General features: G+C 58.8%; 2 protein-coding genes across 2 annotated transcripts; both read left to right on the top strand.

Annotated features, from left to right (window-relative positions):
* Positions 1-236: 236 nt before the first annotated feature.
* SIRT7 (sirtuin 7) lies at positions 237-4,754 on the top strand. The gene is made up of 10 exons (XM_068413509.1): positions 237-429; positions 509-646; positions 1,250-1,354; positions 2,335-2,405; positions 2,503-2,575; positions 3,053-3,151; positions 3,627-3,863; positions 4,107-4,187; positions 4,352-4,458; positions 4,553-4,754. Exons 1-10 carry the CDS (start codon positions 334-336, stop codon positions 4,752-4,754), a joined length of 1,209 nt encoding a protein of 402 aa, XP_068269610.1. The 5' UTR covers positions 237-333.
* A 93-nt stretch (positions 4,755-4,847) lies between these two features.
* On the top strand, positions 4,848-15,025 carry PCYT2 (phosphate cytidylyltransferase 2, ethanolamine). Its single transcript, XM_068413333.1, has 13 exons — positions 4,848-4,939; positions 5,396-5,484; positions 6,269-6,430; positions 8,291-8,357; positions 8,855-8,939; positions 9,999-10,043; positions 11,378-11,516; positions 12,149-12,231; positions 12,414-12,491; positions 13,067-13,132; positions 13,395-13,460; positions 13,932-14,020; positions 14,665-15,025. The coding sequence occupies exons 1-13, from the start codon at positions 4,869-4,871 to the stop codon at positions 14,753-14,755; spliced, it is 1,131 nt and encodes a 376-aa protein (XP_068269434.1). The 5' UTR covers positions 4,848-4,868; the 3' UTR covers positions 14,756-15,025.
* Positions 15,026-18,212: the final 3,187 nt, after the last annotated feature.

Here is an 18,212-nt window from a genome sequence, read left to right as displayed (position 1 = left end):
CCCGAGGCGCCGGGCCCCGCCGCGCGGCAGGGCCTGTCCCGGCCCGGGGCCCGGGGGCGGGCGGCGGTATTTATTGCTAAGTTATTGCCGGGCCGGCGTTATTTATTGCTGTACGGGGGGTCCGGCCGCGGCCCCGCTGTTTTGTACGTGACAATAAACCGCTTTCAAACAGCCGCCGCCTGGCGCTTCCTTGGGCGCGGTCCGCCGCGGCGCGGGGGGCGCTGCTGCGCTCGGGGCGGCGCCGCCGGAAGTGGCGCTGGGCCGCTCTCGCCGGCTCGCGGAAGCGGCGGGCGGTGGGGCGGCCGGCAGCGGAAGCGGGGCGCTTCCGGGGCGATGGCGGCCGGCGGCAGCCTCAGCCGCTCCGAGCGGAAGGCGGCGGCGCGCGCCGAGATCCTTCAGCAGGAGGAGCAGCGGGACCGGCGGAGACAGGTACGGCCCGGCCCGCCCCGCTGCCGCGGGCCCCCCCCGCTGCCGCAGGCCGCCGTGACCGCCCCTGTGCACCGGGCAGGTGTCCCGCATCTGGAGGAAGCCGCCGGCGGAGCGGAGCCCCGAGGAGTGCCAGGTGCTGAGCGAGGGCGAGGACATCGTCCGGGAGCTGGAGCGGCGCCGCAAGCGGCGCGAGCGGCTGCGCCGGCGGCAGGAGGAGGTGGGTGGCCTGGGGAGCGGCGGGTGGTACCGGCTGGGGGAGCGGCGGGCCCGGCCTGGGCCTGCGGCGGGCGGCACCGCCCGGGGGAGCGGCGCCTCCCCGGGGCCTCTGCTCGGTTGTCACGGGGAGCAGGCTGCGGCCGGGGACAGGAGCCCCGCGCTCCGCGGGGGCTGAGGTCGCCCGGTTGCCTGGTGCGGGGAGAGCTCCGGAGCTGCGGTGGGCCTCGTGAAAAACTGCCGTGCCGCGTTACCGGGAGCGCCGCCGAGGCTGTGCCCGCCCGCGTCTGCCGCGGTTTGTCCCTGCCCCAGCCTTACCTTCCGCGGCCGCACGCTCCGTGCGCTCCCCAACGCTCGCGGTTTTCTGCGCGTGAGCTGCTGGGCGCGTCCCTTGGGAGGACGGGTCTGCGCCCGCTGCTGCCGGGGAGCCTTTTCCCTTGATCTGCCGCGGACAGCACCTGTGTTCTTCTGGTTAGAAACCACTTCTGATAACGTTCCTGTTGCTCTTTCTGGCCCATAGTAAAACTTCCAGGGAGCTCCCCGTTCCGTCCGATTCAGTGGTGCGCTGTATCTCAGAAACGTGAACTTGCTCAGTTGTATTTTCTAGGTATGCGACGAGCCAGAGGAGTTAAAGAGAAAGGCCACTGAGCTGGCTGCTGCTGTCCGGAATGCCAAGCACCTCGTCATCTATACAGGAGCCGGGATCAGTACGGTAGGATTCTTCTGGGGGTGAGTGGTTGGAGCTCTGCGAGCTCCTTCAGGAGCGTTGCAATGTTGTTTGGACTATTTTTGTGGTTTCCAAATCACTCCGTGATGTGTGTCACAAGCCTGGGGTGTTGTGTTAACGCTGCTGCGCTGCCAGCCGTGACCAGACACTTGCTAGTTTGCACCTTGGGGTTGTGCCTGCTGCACACGAGATTCCGAGGCTGCGTCACCGCTGTGACCGTGTGAAGAACGTGCTGCTTAAATGAGAAGATCTCTAGTCTTACTTCATTCAAGTATCTTCAACTACTTTTGGTGTAAAACCAGAAAACAAGTTAGCTGGTTGATGTTGTGTGCGTTAGTGGGCAAGCAGGAATAGGTGATGGTTATCAGAACTTATAAATGACAGTTTAAGAAATGTTTGGTTTCAGTGGCCTCTGGGAAAGTGGAAATCTGGTTCTGCCTCTTCTAATGTGACTTCTGTCCCCTTTGTCTGAAGTCTGAGATGGGAACCTTATTTTTCTTTCGCTTTTCTACAGTCTCTGGTGCTACAGAGCGTGATTCTGGGCAGGGTGTGTGAGTGCTAATGTCACGAGTATTTCTGCTAGAGAATGCTGAGTGCAAGGTACCAGAAATCAGTCTAGTGAAGATAAGGAAAGGTTCCAGAATTGAGTTCTGTGTAGGGAAATGGGAAGTACTGAGGGTCAAAAAGAGTTCCAGAGGGATTCCATAATGGTAAAATTGGAGAAAATAAATACTGGAGGTGAAAATGGGAGCTGTAAGGTAGCAGAGATCCGAGAGAGAAGACATATGAAAAGGAGGTTTTCCTGCGATTAGGGAACTACTGCGCTAGAAAACTCGGAGTGAATGAAAAAGCACCCCCAAATGAGGTGTGTGTGGCTGTCCTGGGCGAGACGGGGTTGACGTCTTTGTGGACAAGAGGGATGAACCTTCCCGTCAGGCCTCGTTTCTTCTCTCCCGGTAACGCAGGCAGCTTCAATCCCGGACTACAGAGGCCCTAATGGCATATGGACGTTGCTGCAGAAGGGCAGGAGCATCAGGTAAGGAGACAAATTCTGAGCCGTGTAGCAGAAAGCTGATGCTGAAAGAGATTAATGGCAATTCCAACTTTGTTTTTTCCCCCTTGCTTCTTCTCAGGGCTACAGACCTGAGCGAGGCAGAGCCCACGCTCACCCACATGAGCATTGCCTGCCTACACAAGCACAACCTGGTAAGATCTTTTTTTCTGCATCTCACTTGTGTTCCTCTGTCCAAGTATGATAAATAAAACCCAACGGGGGAATAAAAAGCTTTTCATGAGATTGCCTAACCCACTGTTTTTGCTCGGGTGGCTGCACATCCGTGTAGGAAAAAGCACCTGTGCTTGTGTACAGCTGAGTCCTGGTTAGGCTGGCTCCAGGCTGTGCTCTGGCAGTTCTGCCCCTGGTCCCTTTTCTTCAGTACCTTGTGTTTGCCTCCTGGTGAGGCTGGTCTGGGGACCTGGCCACAAAGTCAGCCAGAGGCAGCAGAGCTCTGTTTGGCAGGAGGAGTCTTTTCATGTAGCTTTCGTAAGGGTCTGTTCTCCACGCTTTCCTTCTGTTGTCTCTGCTCTGATGTACGGGGCTGTTTGGTGCGTGTTGAGACATACGTGTCACCTGCATTGGAGCCTTCTGTGTGTGTGTTAGCGCAGTGTCTTGTTCTCTTCAAGGTGCAGCATGTGGTGTCTCAAAACTGTGACGGGCTGCACCTGCGGAGTGGGTTACCCCGAGCAGCAATATCTGAGCTTCATGGAAACATGTACATAGAGGTGAGCGGCCAGAACGGGGTGAAGCTACTGCCTCGTGGCCTCACAAGGAGACAATGTGAACTATTTATCTGTCACTAGCTCAAGAAGAATTAGTACAAGGGCCAGCCTTAGTAGTTCTTATCTTCAGGCCATCAACTGGTTCTGGAGTGAACTAGTTAGCAAGCACCAAAACAAACCGTTCTGTACAACTCTGGAGCTCTTTCTCTGTACTTGCTAGAGCCTTCTGCTTCTGACTGCTCTTTCTCTCTGAAATCCCTCCTGTCGCATGGCCAGCAGGCTCCCTGTAATTCTATTTGCCAGTTGAGGTTTCCCCAACTTTTCCAAGTTAGCACCTCATCCCTGATGATCCCTTCTGCTGCTTCCAATTTACCGTCCCCAGAAAGCGTGTTTCTTCTGAGAGAAGGGGCTGGCTCCTGGCCTTTCACGGGCTGGATGCTAATGGCGTAACGGGTTTTTTGCTTTCGTCCCGCACCAGGTCTGCACTTCCTGTACACCCAACAGAGAGTACGTGCGAGTATTTGATGTGACAGAGCGCACAGCCCTGCACAGGCATCACACTGGCAGGATGTGCCACAAGTGTGGGGCACAGTTGAGAGATACAATCGTCCACTTTGGGGAGAAGGGGACGTTGAGACAGCCCCTGAACTGGGAAGCAGCAACAGAAGCTGCAAGCAAAGCAGATGTGATTCTTTGTCTGGGTTCCAGCTTAAAGGTAACTTTAGAGACTCGGTGAAGATTGTTAGCAGCATTCCCTCTTGGTGATACACCTTGGTGCTGAGCAGTCTCCTCCCAAACAGACAACTGTAAACTCTGGTGTCAGGATTCGCCCACCATCTGTGATAGTCTCTCTTCCTCCCTCTTTCCCCTCCTGGTAATACATTCCTTTTCCTCTCGCTGATACGGTCCACAGTGACGCGTGCCTGTGGCTGTACTGATCATCTCTCTTTCGTGGCAGGTGTTGAAGAAGTACCCACGTCTCTGGTGCATGAGCAAGCCCCCCACGCGTCGTCCAAAGCTGTATATCGTGAACCTGCAGGTGAGAGCCTTTTGCGCGGGGTTCCAAGGGTTTGGGCCGAACGGACGCCCGTGTGCGGTGAGCCCGTCAGCCCCGGAGCCCGCAGGGCCCCGAGCACGGCCGGAGCCGGGGCAGGGAGCCCCCCCGCCCCGCCTGCAGCCCCCGCTCTCGTGTCGCTCCTGCAGTGGACCCCCAAGGACGACCTGGCCGCCCTGAAGCTGCACGGCCGCTGCGACGACGTGATGCGGCTGCTGATGGCGGAGCTGGGGCTGGAGATCCCGCGCTACGACCGGTGAGCGGCCCGGGGCCTGCCCGGCGGCTGCGCCCCGGGGGCGGCCTAGCCCGGGGCCGCCGGCAGCCCGCCCATGCCCGGCCTCTCTCCGCAGGGCGTGGGACCCCATCTTCGCGCTGGCCGAGCCGCTGCGCCCCGGCGAGGAAGGCACGCACTCGCGGAAGCCGGTGGCCCCGCCGCCGGGCGCCGAGCCGCCGCCGGAGGAGCCGCCGCGGGGGGAGCCGCCGCCCGCCCGGGCCGGGGGGTGGCTGGGCCGCGGCTGCGCCAAGGGCGCCCGGCGCAGGAAGAGCAACTGAGGGCGGGCGGGACCGGCGGGGCCGCGCCCCAAGATGGCGGCGGGGCGGGGCGGGGGCGGCCCCGCTCGCTCGGCGGCGGCGGCGGGCGGCGGCGCCGCCGGTGGCAGCGCGGCCATGCTGCGCGACGGGGCGGCGGCGGGCGGCGCGGCGGCGCAGCGGCCCGTGCGCGTCTGGTGCGACGGCTGGTGAGTGGGGCGGGCGGCGGGGCCCCCGGGAAATAAACCGTGTTGGCTGCCATGGTGCCTCCGGCTGCTCTGTGACCGTGACCGCGGCGGGCCGGCACCCGGGGCCGGCGCCCGGGGACAGCGGGTCCCTCTCCGCGGAGCTGTCGTGCGGCTGCGGGACGTGACCGCTCCGGAGCCGGGAGCGCCCTCGGGCTGCGCCGCCCCGCGGGCCCCGGCGAAGCCGCTGGGCCGTCCCGAGCGCCCGGGACCGCCGCCGGTAGGTGCCGGGCCGCGGCGGGGGCAGGTTCGTCGCGGCGCGGCGGGAGCCGCCACCTTCCCCCGGTGGACCGGTCGGTCGCTGCATGACGACAGCCCGCGGAGGGGCCGCAGACCCCGGCGCCGTGGGAAGGTCACCCCCGCGGCGCCCCGGCGAAGGGCACCCGTGTCCCGGCCTGAGCCCGGCCGTTGTCTTTCCAGCTATGACATGGTGCACTACGGCCACTCGAACCAGCTGCGCCAGGCTCGGGCCATGGGGGATTATCTGATCGTTGGAGTCCACACGGACGGTAAGGGGTTTTCTCAGCTTCTCACCTCCCGCTGCCTCTAGAACCGCCCAGCAGCGTTAGCCCCGGGAGAGCGGAGAGACCTGACACAAAGCAGGCTGCGTCCTGCATCCCCTCGAGGAGCAGCAGCCTCCGAAAGAAAAGCATCTTCCCTGGGTACGGGAGCGGGGTCAGCCCTGTCACGCTGGCCGGACTGAGGTTAGGTAGTTCAGAGCTTGCAGGCTTCGGTTTGTGGGGGGGTGTCCTGTAAAACAATTGAACCAGTTGCAAATCAGTCTGGTTTTGCTGGTGCAAACTGCAGAGCTGATGTTCCAAAACAAGTCACTGTGTGGAGGAAACTCGTTTCAAGGCAATCTGAAAGTGAAGTGATAGGAACTAGTTCTTGTGTGTGAAGATGGATTTTTTTTATTGGTTTATGGATGCATATTTTCTAGCATGAACCAAGCGTAGCGTGAAGCTGTTGTTTAAAAGGGGAATTTCCCCTTGGGGGCTGCCAGGAGGCCCAGGTAGTCCCCCCAGAAGGAGGTATCTGGGTACAGGGAGGCACTGGAACCTTTTGCCTTCTGAGTGAATTCTAGGGCCTTTGTTACGCACTTAAGAAATGCAACTGAATTAAAATCTTCTCTGATCTAGCTGGGACTTCCTTCTCTGCCGCAAACCAATTCCCAGCAGCGTTCGGGCCCGCAGAGCAGTTCCCCTGCCCGGGAGATGAGTGAGGCTCCTGCGGGTGGGAGTCCTCGCAGCTGCAGTACCTGCTTCTAACCCGGTTTTTCTGTTTCTCACCCAGAGGAGATTGCCAAGCACAAGGGCCCCCCTGTCTTTACACAGGAGGAGAGGTACAAAATGGTGCAAGCCATCAAGTGGGTGGATGAGATTGCTCCAGGAGCTCCCTATGTCACCACGCTGGAAACCCTGGACAAGTACAACTGTGACTTCTGCGTGCATGGTGGTGAGTGGTGTTCTGAGGCGATGGTTCTGGTAACACGGGCGCTCCGGGGCTGGGTGCTCGTGGTTTCCCTGCTGCAAACCGAGGAGCGTTCTGGCCAGCACTGGCCGTCAGCGGGTACCTCGGGTACAGGGGTCTGTGCTGGGTGGCCTGGCTGCTCCTGCTCCGGCGTTCTGGAGAAACATGTCTGTGTGCTGGGCACCCTGAGAGCGCCAGAGCCCGTGGTTTTAAGCATCCCTTTCACTTACAAAGGTGAAACTCGTTATCTGACAATTATCCCAAGGTTGGCCCTAGCACCAGCAGAAATTTGTGCGTGGGGGAGATAGTAATTTACAAAACTTAAATGTGAAAAACGCTGTGAAAAGGTAAGTGTGCAGAAATACAATCATGTTTATATCTACTTATCCTGGGATGAGATCAGATCTGAAAAGCTTCTCTCTCTTTATCCAGCTGATAAGCTGTTCAAGGGCTTAGCTGACCGTGTGGTCAGAGACCTAGTTCTTACGAACACTTCTCGGTTTATAGTCCCTGAAGAGAGCCAGTGTTCTGAGGAAACAGAACGTGTGTACTCTGTCCCTTCCTGGGACTGCTGCTCGTGTTCGTTCAGCCTCGGCCCCTCCTCCCCACCCCTCTGAGGGTATCTGTTAGTTTAGTCAGGAGTGGTCTTTGCACCCATTTCACATTCCTTCCTCATCTGATCCCAGCCACCTGCTATCGATAAGCCAAGTATTTCATTAAATGTAAATAAATCATTAATCTTCTATAAGATAGATATGCTTTTTCACGTGGACAGGGTGATTATCAAATTCCTTGTTAACTTAATTGCCTGCCCTGAACTGTGTGCTTCGGCTACATGACCCCTCACTAGACTGGGCAAGGGATTATGGCAACAGAGAAGCGCTCGTGGCCTTTGCTCTGTTCCCCCGCGTTTGTTCCCTCTGCCAAATCATTCACTGCTTCCACCCGAATAACGCCCTCGCACACTGCAGTTCTGCCAGGCTGTGTTTGTGCAAAAGGTAAGTTTTGAAATAGCTGAGCTTACCTGGGGAGGTGACAGACAGCAAACCCGCTGCTCCTGCCCCTCCTGGCAGGCAGAGCTGTGCCTGCCATACGATCTCTTCTGTCCCTGTGCCCCGCGGTGAGGGTGTGGGGTTTGAGGACTGCTCCTCAGCCTCCCCGAGCGTGCCACGCGACCGTGGGAGGGCACGTGTGAGCCACCTGAACTGGCCGTTCTGCCCAAGGAAAGCCAGCTTAGGTCTTCACTTGTGAAGATTTTAATACTATCGCTAAAAGTAGGTGGGAGGTGTTTCTGTAGGGTGAGCTGGGAACCGTGCCGAAGATGAACCGGAATTAACTGTAGAAGGGTAGCTTGATGTCACTGTAGAAGTGCCGTCACTGAGGGGAAGAACTGGCTGTTGGAGGACTGTGGAATTGACTGAAAAAGCTGTAACGTGAACCAGCGGCTAAAACCAGTCCTAGAGGCGTTGAAGTTAAGGTGCTTTTGTAACACTGAGGCTGATGGTAGCTGTTTGTTGCCATCCGGACCCTAATGTGGTTGTGCCTGCTGCTGGATTCACTGCAACCGGCTCAGATTTTCTGGACTATCTAAAATTAAACAGTGGACCAGAGGGCTAATGGTGTTTGGCACCCAGGAATACGCTCGTCCCCACAGACAGGGTAGTCTTGCCACCCCCTGGCATTCCCACGGGATGCAGGACGCGTCCCCCGTGTGCGCACAGGGATTGGGGCTGCAGGAGCTCAGCCCGGCGTGTGCCGGACCCGTCCGGCGGCTGCTGTCGTTCGGAGGCAGCTTTTGTGCCGGAGGGCGTGGGGCGCAGGCCTGAGGCTGTTCTCTCTCTGCAGATGACATCACCCTGACGATAGACGGCAAGGATACCTACGAGGAAGTGAAGACAGCGGGGCGATACAGGTACCCGTTGCTGCTTACCTTCTTCCCCTCTTTTGGGCAGAGATTCTGGGAGTTTGTGCCCTGGGGGGAAGCCCAAAGAAGCGCAGCTATCTTCAGGTCACGCTTCGGTTTTGCTGTAACGTGTGTCAGAGCTCCAGTTGCTCTCACCAGTTTGGCTTCCGGGACGTGTCTCGGACTCGCGGGTGGCTGGCGGGGCCTTCCCGTCCCTGGCAGGTGCCAGTTCTGGTCTCGAAGCCTCACTGGGAGTTCGCTCTGGTGGGAAGCCTGTGCAAGGTAAGGTTTCCTCGTACGAGCGGTTGCTGTGGCATGAAGAAGATGCAGAGACTCAGCAAATGAATGCTGGATGTTATATCCAGAGCAGGCAGAAGGAAGACTTCCTCAGGACAGCCCTGCTTTGGATTTGTCGGGCGTCACACGTGTTCCTGTGCAGATGGTGGGAAGAGAAAGAGGCGTATGCTCCTGTGGCTTCTGCTTTATCTTTGCTTGTCTCCCCGCAGGGAATGCAAACGCACCCAAGGCGTGTCCACTACCGACCTCGTTGGCCGCATGCTGCTCATGACGAAGGCTCACCACAGCAACATCGTGAGTCAGGGGGCTTTGGGTGGGAGGTTAGAGGCCAGGGCATACACCAGCTCTTCCCTTTTGCTGTCCCAAATGGCACTAGAGCTCCTGGGTCCGGCTCCTAGGTGCACGGAGAACTGGCAAGCTGATTATGGGCAGTGGCAGCAAAACAACCTGCTTATGTTTGCTTAAGCCTGTCTGAGATCATGGTGTGATCTCAGCCCGTGCTGCTTTGGAAAGGGGTGGGGGATAAAAGCTCCGATCCCTCGTGACTGGTGTGGGCTTCAGGAACGTTATGTGACCTGCAGGCGAGCCGGGGCTTCTCGGAGGGTGAAACTACATCGTGCAGCCGTGTAGATATGTGTGTGCTGCCAGAACTGGAAAGTCCTCCTCCTCCCCACTGAGCTCATGCTTCTGCCTTCTGCTGTCTCTGGTCTTAGCAGGCCTTTCTTGGGTCTCCTCAGCTCCCCACCTGGTAGATGGCTAACCTAACCAAAGGAAGATGAAGGAAGTAGTTTTGTGCTGGTTAATGAGTTGAATTGACTTGGTAAACAAGCAATGCAGTGAATGGAATCACCTGGATAACAGCAGGGACAAGACAAGGGACCCACAGGAGAATTCGGGGGCAGAGGGGGATCGTTTGGTGTGCTGAGCTGTTAGCCTGGCTGAGCCGTAACACGCATGCTCACACCAGGGTCTGCACAGTGCTAGCAGCTGTCTGCAGGGACCTGAGCCCGTGCCAGTGGGGTGCCTGTGGAAGGAGGGGGGATGCTGTCCTGCCAGGGGCTGGCGTGGTTGAGGGAGGACGTAGGTGTGCAACGCCGTCAGGTCTGCAGGTTGGGCAAGAGCCACCGTCACCGTGTGGTGCCAGGCGGGGATCAGATGAGGACACACTTCATCTGGCTCACGCTGGGACACGACTCTGGTTTAGGTATTAACCAGTTTGTCAGCATTCAGCGCCAGAGATCAGTGGTGTGCAGCCCGAGCCTGGGCTGCCCAGCACCTCTGCCACACACGCGTGGTCTCGGCTGGGTGAGCTGTGTGAGTGCTTAAACGTGTTGACTCTTTATCTCCCTTCAGGATGAGGACCTAGACTATCGGAAGCACACTGACAACTTTGGGAAGGTAACGTGAGTCCTGGTCGTGGATGTCTGGTGGTTGTCCTGTCTGAGAAGGATTCCAAATGTGCTTTCTGGCCTGTGTTGCAGGCTCGTTTTCCTCCCCATTTAGTAGTGGCCTCAGTAAATGTCTGCTGCTGCCGTGGTCGGTGCAATGGGCAGGTGTGGCTGCGCAGGGCCAGCGAGGGAGCTGTTGCCCAGCGGCACCACGGGGCTGCTGCACCATCGAGCCTTTGCTGTTTTTCTGGCTTGTTTGTGAATTCTTTATTGCTGCTTCCTTCGGGACCCAAGTGCCCGCAGGTCCAGCCTAGGGACAGCCTCTGTGGATGGTCCTTTCAGTGCTTGTGGTTTTAGAGGTGTCTGGGAAGGGTTTACGTGGCAGGCACGTACCTGGCGTGCAGGACTGTGGCATTCACGTGCCTGGTCTCCCAGCAGCAGAGCAGTTCCCCTGGGGTTCTCTGCCGGCGTGTCCGGCTCACGTCTCGGGCTGCCTCTAAAGAGCTGTCAGCCCTTTTTTCCCTGGGCATTGGATTGTCCCTGGTTGACGAGCACCTGGACCTACAGCTTGAGTAGGTCTTTTTTGCTCGCAGGGGGTTTAGGCTGAATCACCCTCTTTGTTCCCCACCACGCTGGGTTTTTGAGCAGGCTTTACAGGGCCTGTTGCTCCAGCGTGGCTGTTTCGTGGTGTTCGGATCCTGAGGGAATATCTGGGCACTGGGTCCCCCACATGACCCCTACCAGTGGAGCCCCCCTCCCGCGTGCTGCCCTTTGCGTGGCTTGCCCTGGTCTTGGCTGAGTTGTCTTTGTTCTCTCGGGTCTTGTAGAGCAGCGTTCAGGGACGAGCAGGGGCCGCAGCGGGTGACTCGGTGGCTGTTTCCAGAGCTGCCACGTGGTGGGGATGAAGCTCCGTCTGGGGTTTAGCGGGCACCGGGACCTGGCCCGGGAGCTCTGGCATCCCCTCCCTGGCGTGCCACCGGCCAGGGCAGTGGGTGGGCTGCCTCAAGGCTCGAGAAGAGCGTGGGCAGGTTGTGTGTTGTCTCCCTAAGCCTTGTCTCTCCTGGAAGTGCGAGACCGCTGTTACCTTCCTCCTTCCCATGCTTTCTTCTCGGCACCTCCTTAGCTGGCTTTAGGGGACAATTTAGACTGTGTTTGACAGACCTAAAAGGGCTTTTGTGAGATGGCACAAGTATTTGGTGCCAGGAATGCAGAAAGCCCACGCTGCTAAGAGCTGTGGTGCTTGCTGGCGAGCGAAGGCTGGCAGTTTGCCTGCAGCTGCGTTCTGTGTGTTGTCCAAACCCCCTCCTGCAGCCTGGAAAGGAAACCTGGGGTGTGTTTCCCCAGGGGCCAAAAGGCCACAGTCCCTGGACTGGCGTCTCACAGTTCCTGCAGACATCTCAGAAGATCATCCAGTTTGCATCGGGGAAGGAGCCACAGCCGGGAGACACTATCATCTACGTGGCCGGAGCCTTTGACCTGTTCCGTATCCTTGACTCTGTTTTGTCAAGACAGTAGCGTTGGTCTTTTTGTTTGGTGTTTTCATGTTTTGAGGCACCAGACTAGGATATTTGCCTCCTCTTTTTTTTTTTTTTTCTTCTTTTTTTCTTTTCTGTAGGTGTCCATGTGAGGGGAGGAGGAAGGAGTTCTTACTGGCAGTTTCTTAGTCACAGAACACTGAGAAAGGAGCTACAGCTCCTCTCTAGAGAGATTTGTGGCTGTTGGAGGATTCCAGGAAGGCAGTTGGATACTGGATCACACTCCAGTCCCTCTTGAGGACTGGCTGTCACAGACCAAGTGACTGCACAGGGCGTCTGGAGCAGACGCTTCATCCCTGGGACAGTCTCTGAGGCATTGTGCCACAACACCTGAAGCAGGTAGAGAGTCTGGACAAAGCTGAGTCCGTGTGAGGTGGAGATGAAAAGATCTCTGCTTTTGCCCAGAGCCTGTGGAGCCTGAGGAGGAAAGAGGCAGCTGTTCTTAGGGCACAGGCAATGGGTAATGCAAAAATAAAATCCTTGGGCTTCCTGTCTCCCACCGTGGTTTTGCAGTTCATCTGTTTCTGTCTTCCTTTCCCTATTTCCCGTGGTAGCTTCAGTTCCTTAAACAGGTCTGCAGATATTGGGCATGTAGATTTCCTGGAGAAGGTTCACAAGCTGGCAGAGAAACCCTACATCATCGCTGGGCTGCACTTTGATCAGGTTGGTATATGACGTTGCCCAAAGACAGAGCACTTGGCCGCTGTCCTTTCTGAAACAAGCGGGCTGTGCTCTGGAAGGTGGGGAAGGGAGGTATTGGCCAGTACAGGATTTCCGTGTTGGGAGAAAGAGGGAAAGGGTGTTCCTTTGTCTCTCTCCTGACTGTGCCTGGTGCTTTGCCTTAGGAGGTGAATCGCTACAAAGGGAAGAACTATCCCATCATGAACATCCACGAGAGAACACTCAGTGTCCTGGCCTGTAGGGTAAGTGCCTGTGGGGTGGGTGCCTCTGTGCTGGAGCTGGGCGGTGTTCACCTGTAGCCAACGATCTTGCCTGAGTTCTTTCGTGTGCGCTGAGAAGGCAAAGACAAGACTGGTCACTTTAGGCTGCTGGAGATGCTGGTGGGCTCTCGGGAGGCACCACTGGGCTCCTGTCTCGTCCTGGCTACCCTGCGCTGTCGAACCCATCCACCTCTGTTCCCGGCAGTGAAAGGCAGGGTGCTGCTCTGCTCTAGAGCTGTGTTCTGGTAGAAAACTCTCTGCTCCCTGCAGCAGGGGAGAAAATTGCTGGAAAAGAAATGTAGGGAGGCCCAGAAATGTGTGTGCTGAGCAATTAACTTCTGGATTTGCTATACATGCAGTACCAGAAAGCGAATTCTTCAGCGGAACAAAAAGGCGCCATGTGATGAGCAGTGGCTGCTAAACCCACTTTCCTGTGCCCTTATTTGAGTTCCTGACTCCATAACCAGATGACCTGCTCAGTCTGTCTAGGAAGCAGGCTGGCCTCTGCTTCGGTTCTTTTTTTTCCAAATCTGGACTCTACCTGGTTTCCTTTCTAGTACGTCTCGGAGGTGGTGATTGGAGCCCCCTATGCTGTCACTGCTGATCTGCTGGATCACTTCAGGGTGAGAGTCTCTGTGTATCGATGCGCATGAAGGTGTTGGGGTGTGACGTGCTGAGGGAGCTGAAGTGGTGCAGGAAAACACAGGGGTGTAGAAGAGAGATGGTCGTGCTTGGCGGGATTGTGGGAGCTCCGGATGCGCTGCCAGCCCGGTACAGGAGGGGGGTGGCTTTGCTCCTCTCCGGGCTACACTGCAGTGAGAGCAGCGGCAGGGAAAGTCCCTGTCATCTTTTGGATCTTGTCAGCGACTCGGTGTCCTTCCCCAGGTAACGCTTGTGTGTCACGGGATGACCGAGGTGGTGCCAGACAAGGATGGCTCTGATCCGTACCAGGTAAGCCGCTGGCTGCTCTTGGCCGCGCTGCTTTGTGTTTGATAGCTACAGCGTGGCTTTGTCCGTGCCCCTGAGCTGAGAGCTTGTGTTGCAGAGGATGCCTGGCAGGTGATGCTGGTTTTCATCCACCCCGAGGGCAGCTGCGTGGAGCAGAGCCTGTAAATCGTTCGCAGCAGCTCCACTCTTCTAGTCACTGTTCTGTTTTGCCTGTGTCTGATGCCTTCATGGCAGAATGAGGAATCCTGTAATCTTTGCTCTGTGCTGGTCCCGGGCAGCCTGGCTCAGCTCCCCTCTACGTGAAGCTGCGCTTCCAGCAGTTACTTGCTCTGCCTCCTAGGAGATCACTTTGGGTTGTGCCTGGCGGGGTGCCCACAGGACCTGCCGTGACTTCTGCTCAGCTCTCGCTGCCAAGCTGTAGACCCAGAGGTCCTGCGTGTTTTTCACAGCTGAGTCTGGTGTGTTTGTTCCCAGGAACCGAAGAGACGCGGCATTTTCCAGCTGGTGGACAGCGGCAGCAATCTCACCACGGATTTAATTGTGCAAAGAATCATCAAGAACAGGTTTGCTTTCTTCATCTCCCAGCTCTGTCACATACTGTTCCATCTGGCTTGTCTGAGGACTAATTAATGGGACCGATCAGGAAGGGAAGGGGTTATCTGAAGGCACAGAATCAGTGAACTGGTCCTTCACCTTCCACAGCTCAGGCAAGCTGCTTAAATGTGGGTGTACTGGACTGTCCAGGAAAAGGAGCAGCTAAACTCTACTGTGTCAGAATGTGCTTCACAGCACATTTTATTATTTTTCTTCCTCCTCTATTGTTGATAAAATTTCCTTGCTGTATTCCTGGGGATTTAGCATGTTGCTGCTTTCAAAGTTTGCTCATTTAGGCCTGAGCCCTTTACCTTCAGTGCCCTTGGCTCAGGGCAGCGGTAAATTTGATTTTGGTATCGCGGCACAAAGCGGCCTGTCCTGGGACCGAGCGTAGAATAGCGGCACCTTCCGTGGAGGGGGACGTAAGCAGTGTGGGAGTGTAGGGCTTCGGGGTGATGGTAACCGTCGTGGGAAGCTCCGGGTGCTGCTCTCGAGGGAGCCCGGGGGTCACTGGTGAGGTTTCTGATTCTCAGAACAAAGCAGTGTTCCCCTGCTCCAGGTGCTTCTAGAGACAGGGATGGGTGAGTCTCATGGCACTTTGTGGTTGATGCAGGCTGGAGTTTGAAGCCAGGAACCAGAAGAAGGAAGCGAAGGAGCTGGCCGTGTTGGAGGCCAGGAAGAGACTGGAAGAGGAGAAGCACTAGGCTGGCCGAGAGCTGGCGCGTGGGTCGCGGCGCGCCGCAGCCTCCCCCTCCTGAGGAGCAGCTCCTGAGTGGGGACACCGCTGCCGGCGTGCGGGGTGTGCTGTCCTACCCTCTTCTGTCCTAGCTCCTCCTGCACTAATTATGCAGACATAACGAGTCGGGATCCTGCTGCCTAGTTTTTCCTCCGTTAATCAGCCCCCGTCCCCTTTCCCAGGAGGAGATTTGACAAAAGAAAAACAGTTTTAATTATAACTAATGTTTTAACATGTTGATGTGCTTTTACCTTCTGCCATTTCTGGCTTTTAGTAGGAGGGAAATGGAGTGGCTGCCCAGGCCCCTCTGCCCCTCCCGGCTCGCTGTCCTGACCCCAGTCTGCGCTGGAGCAGCCCCTCTGGCGGTGGCGGGGCGGCCTCCCTGGGGACAGGTACGGCGCCCGCAGCTGTCGGTCGGTGGGGGACGCTGGGCTGCCCGGGTGCCGATGGGCCGGTGCTTGCGGGGTCTCAGCTGCTGCCTCTGCACGAGCACCGAGCCCAGAGCTGCTCCGGTTTGGCTGGATGAAGCCCCCTCTGCTGCGACTGGTGCCAGCGAGGCGTCTGCTGCCCCTGAGACAGGCAGTGGGGCGGCAGCTGCTGGGGGATACGGTGGCGCGGGGACCCTCGGCTCTGCGGGTTCCCCGGGGGGGCGAGGGGCGTTTGCCAAAGGCTGTTTGTGTCGCAAGGCAGCAGGACCCGGTGCTGCGGGTAGAGCAAGCTCAGAGCCCCGGTGCTGCTGCCACCGGAGTCCGCCGTGTGCCTGAGTTACAGAGGGAGGGACCTCGCCAGCTGAAGCTCCGCGGCCGGTCCCGAGGGCTGACGTGCAGCACGCGTGCCCCCGCGGGGTGCAGGGCCCGAGGAGGGGTGCGGGGCTGAGCCCCTTTCTGCCTCGTACATTCCGGGTGTGTGGGTGTCCCGGTCTGGGCGCTGAGCTGGACGGCCCTTCTGCGCCGGTTGTTGTCCTCTCTGTTGTAACTGTCGTTGCTCATCGTTAATAAAATGTTGAAGAGCCGTGTTGGTGTGTTTGGGGCTCGAGCCCCGGTAACAGAAGGAGGCCAGGCCCTGGCTGGGGACTCCTCGACAGCGGCTTCTCCCGGCAGCCCTGATGGGAGCCAGGCAGTGGCCGCTGCGGCCTGGGAACGAGCTCCTGGGAAGGAGCTCCTTGCCCTTGGGCAGCCCAGCAGAGCCCTGGGGCACGTTGGGTTGGTTCTCACGCAGGGGTGAGGGATCGCTCTGGCTAGAAGCTGTTTGTTCTCACTGTGGGAGGAGGTTTGTGCTGATTTCACTAGAAAATTGCACTAGGCTGTGCGAAGGGGTCTTCGCTCTGCTGCGTCCTGGGGTGCTTTCTGGACTCTCAAACAGCAGCGGAATTTGCACTGGAACAGTGAGTGTCTCAGTGGTTCCGCGGGCATGTAACCATGGTGGGTATGGAGGGAGGAGGTGACCTGAATTATTCTGCTCACGGCTGGTGTATGGCGATGCCAAAGCAGCGTCCGCGAGCAGCCGCGGTGGGTCTGTCCTGGGGAGGGGCTGCAGTGGGGACAGACCAGCCCTGGGGCTCGGGTCTCACAGCTGCTCGTCCCAGAGCCGGTGTTCGCAGATTGGCATTTCAGTAACGAGTGGAATATTTGTGGAATATGTTCACGTGCCACCCGTGGTAGGAGCCGAGACCCCCACCTACGTGGGGACGGTACCTGCGGGCACCGGGCCGGGGGAGGCACCGGAGAGCTCGGAGCCTCCCGTCCTCCTCACCGGGGACGCGGCTGCCCCGAGGGGCTGCGAGATCCGGCTGCGGTCAGGGTGGGGAGCGGGGTGGTCCCGGCCCGGAGAGCGGCTCAGGCCAGCGCTTCGCCGGCTGCGAGGCGCGGGCAGAGCAGCCACAGGGCACCGGGGACGTGTGCTGGGACCCATCGAGCTGGGGCAGAGCTGGTGCCATCCTGCAGAGACCCCGCTGCTCCGGTGCACGTCGGCTCTGCCACCGGCGAAGCCGCTCCTCGCCCCCGGAGCGGCCGCGACTCCGAGCTGTCGGCCCCTGCCCGGGACCCGCGCTCAGGTAACCCCTCTGCAGCCCGCAGCCCCCTCCCACAGCCACTGCAGAGGAGTTTGGCATTAAAAACAAACAACTCCGCCACGGTGACACACGTACCCGGGCTGAGCATTTGCATGTCAATGAGCTGCCTCTGGCACCCAAACAGGTACCGCAGTTATTAAAAAATGACGCCAGTGCTTTATTTCTGCTCTGGGGGCGCGGGCGCTTGCCTGCTGGCACAGCTTGTTTGCGTGGAACCGTCGGCTTCGCTCGCTCGGCCGGCGCTGCCGGTCCCTGGGGCCTCTGCGAGCCGGGTCTGAGCTGGAAACTTTGGCAGATGATGTTCCTTTCTCCAAGCGCCTCTGGGTCCTTCTGCTGAGCTGCTGTTTACTGACACACTCTGAGTCCCGGGGGCAAAAATGAGCGTGGAGTTAAAATAGGGGAAAAAAATGGCATGAATTTCAAGTTTGTGACTTTGTTTTCTGTGGGGTGTTTTTTTGGTTTTTTTTTTCCCCCAAGCACAGAAGATCAAGGCTCCTGCACCCATCCCAAGGACCCCCCTACGCTGCAGAGCGCAGTCAGTGCCTGACGTTTCTCTCACACGAACTAATTCGCTGGAGCAGCGGTAGCAGGTGCCTTAAATCTGGTAAGAGCAGCCGTGACCCCGGGAAGGGGAGCCGGCAGTGTCAGCCCAGACCCTGCTGCAGTGCAGGGCCCCCGGAGCGGGGCTGGGGCTGGTCCCCAGGGACCCGTCAGCTGCTCACAGAAAGGGGCAACGGGGTGAGCGGACCCCAGTGGGTCACTGTTGGCCACAGCCTGGACCCAGCTCCTCACAGCGCGTTGGTCCTGGCACGTTTGTCCTCCTGCGCAGGGAGGGCCGGGGCTCTGCAGCCACTTGCCACGTGTGGTGGCTCCCAGCCTCGCCCCTGGGGAGGAGCAGCCCCGCCGGGTGCCTGGCAGGGGGCTGCCCTTGCCAGGGAGCAGCTGGTGCCGGGGGGATGCTGCTGCCACACTCTTGTCACCGAGACCGTGTCCTGCTGCCGGAGAACGGCCGGGGTGCCCCAGTGCTGGGCTGTGCCCGGGTCTCCTGCAGCGCAGGGGGCAGCGGGGTCCGTCCTGGCCAGGACATGGGGATGGCAGTGCCCTGCCTGGGGCCGGTCACCGCCCAGCACAGCCCCGTCCGTTCCTGCTGCTCCCCACAGCCCAGCCCGGCACCGCGCTGCCCAGGCAGGCTCCTGGCACCGTGCCCTGCGGCCCCACAGGCGTCAGGCTGGCGTTGGGGCTGCCCGTGGGGCGGCAATTTCCCCATCACCATCAGCGAGTGATTCTCCCCTCCGGGTGTTTGAGCAGCCTCAGCACCGGGGCTGCTCGCAGGGGCAGCGGGGCCGCAGCCACA

This window comes from Nyctibius grandis, chromosome 15 (assembly GCF_013368605.1).
Source record: "Nyctibius grandis isolate bNycGra1 chromosome 15, bNycGra1.pri, whole genome shotgun sequence".
In the NCBI taxonomy this organism is placed as follows: domain Eukaryota; kingdom Metazoa; phylum Chordata; class Aves; order Nyctibiiformes; family Nyctibiidae; genus Nyctibius; species Nyctibius grandis.
Note: the sequence above shows the minus strand (reverse complement) of the source record. Positions and strands in the feature narration are given on the sequence as shown.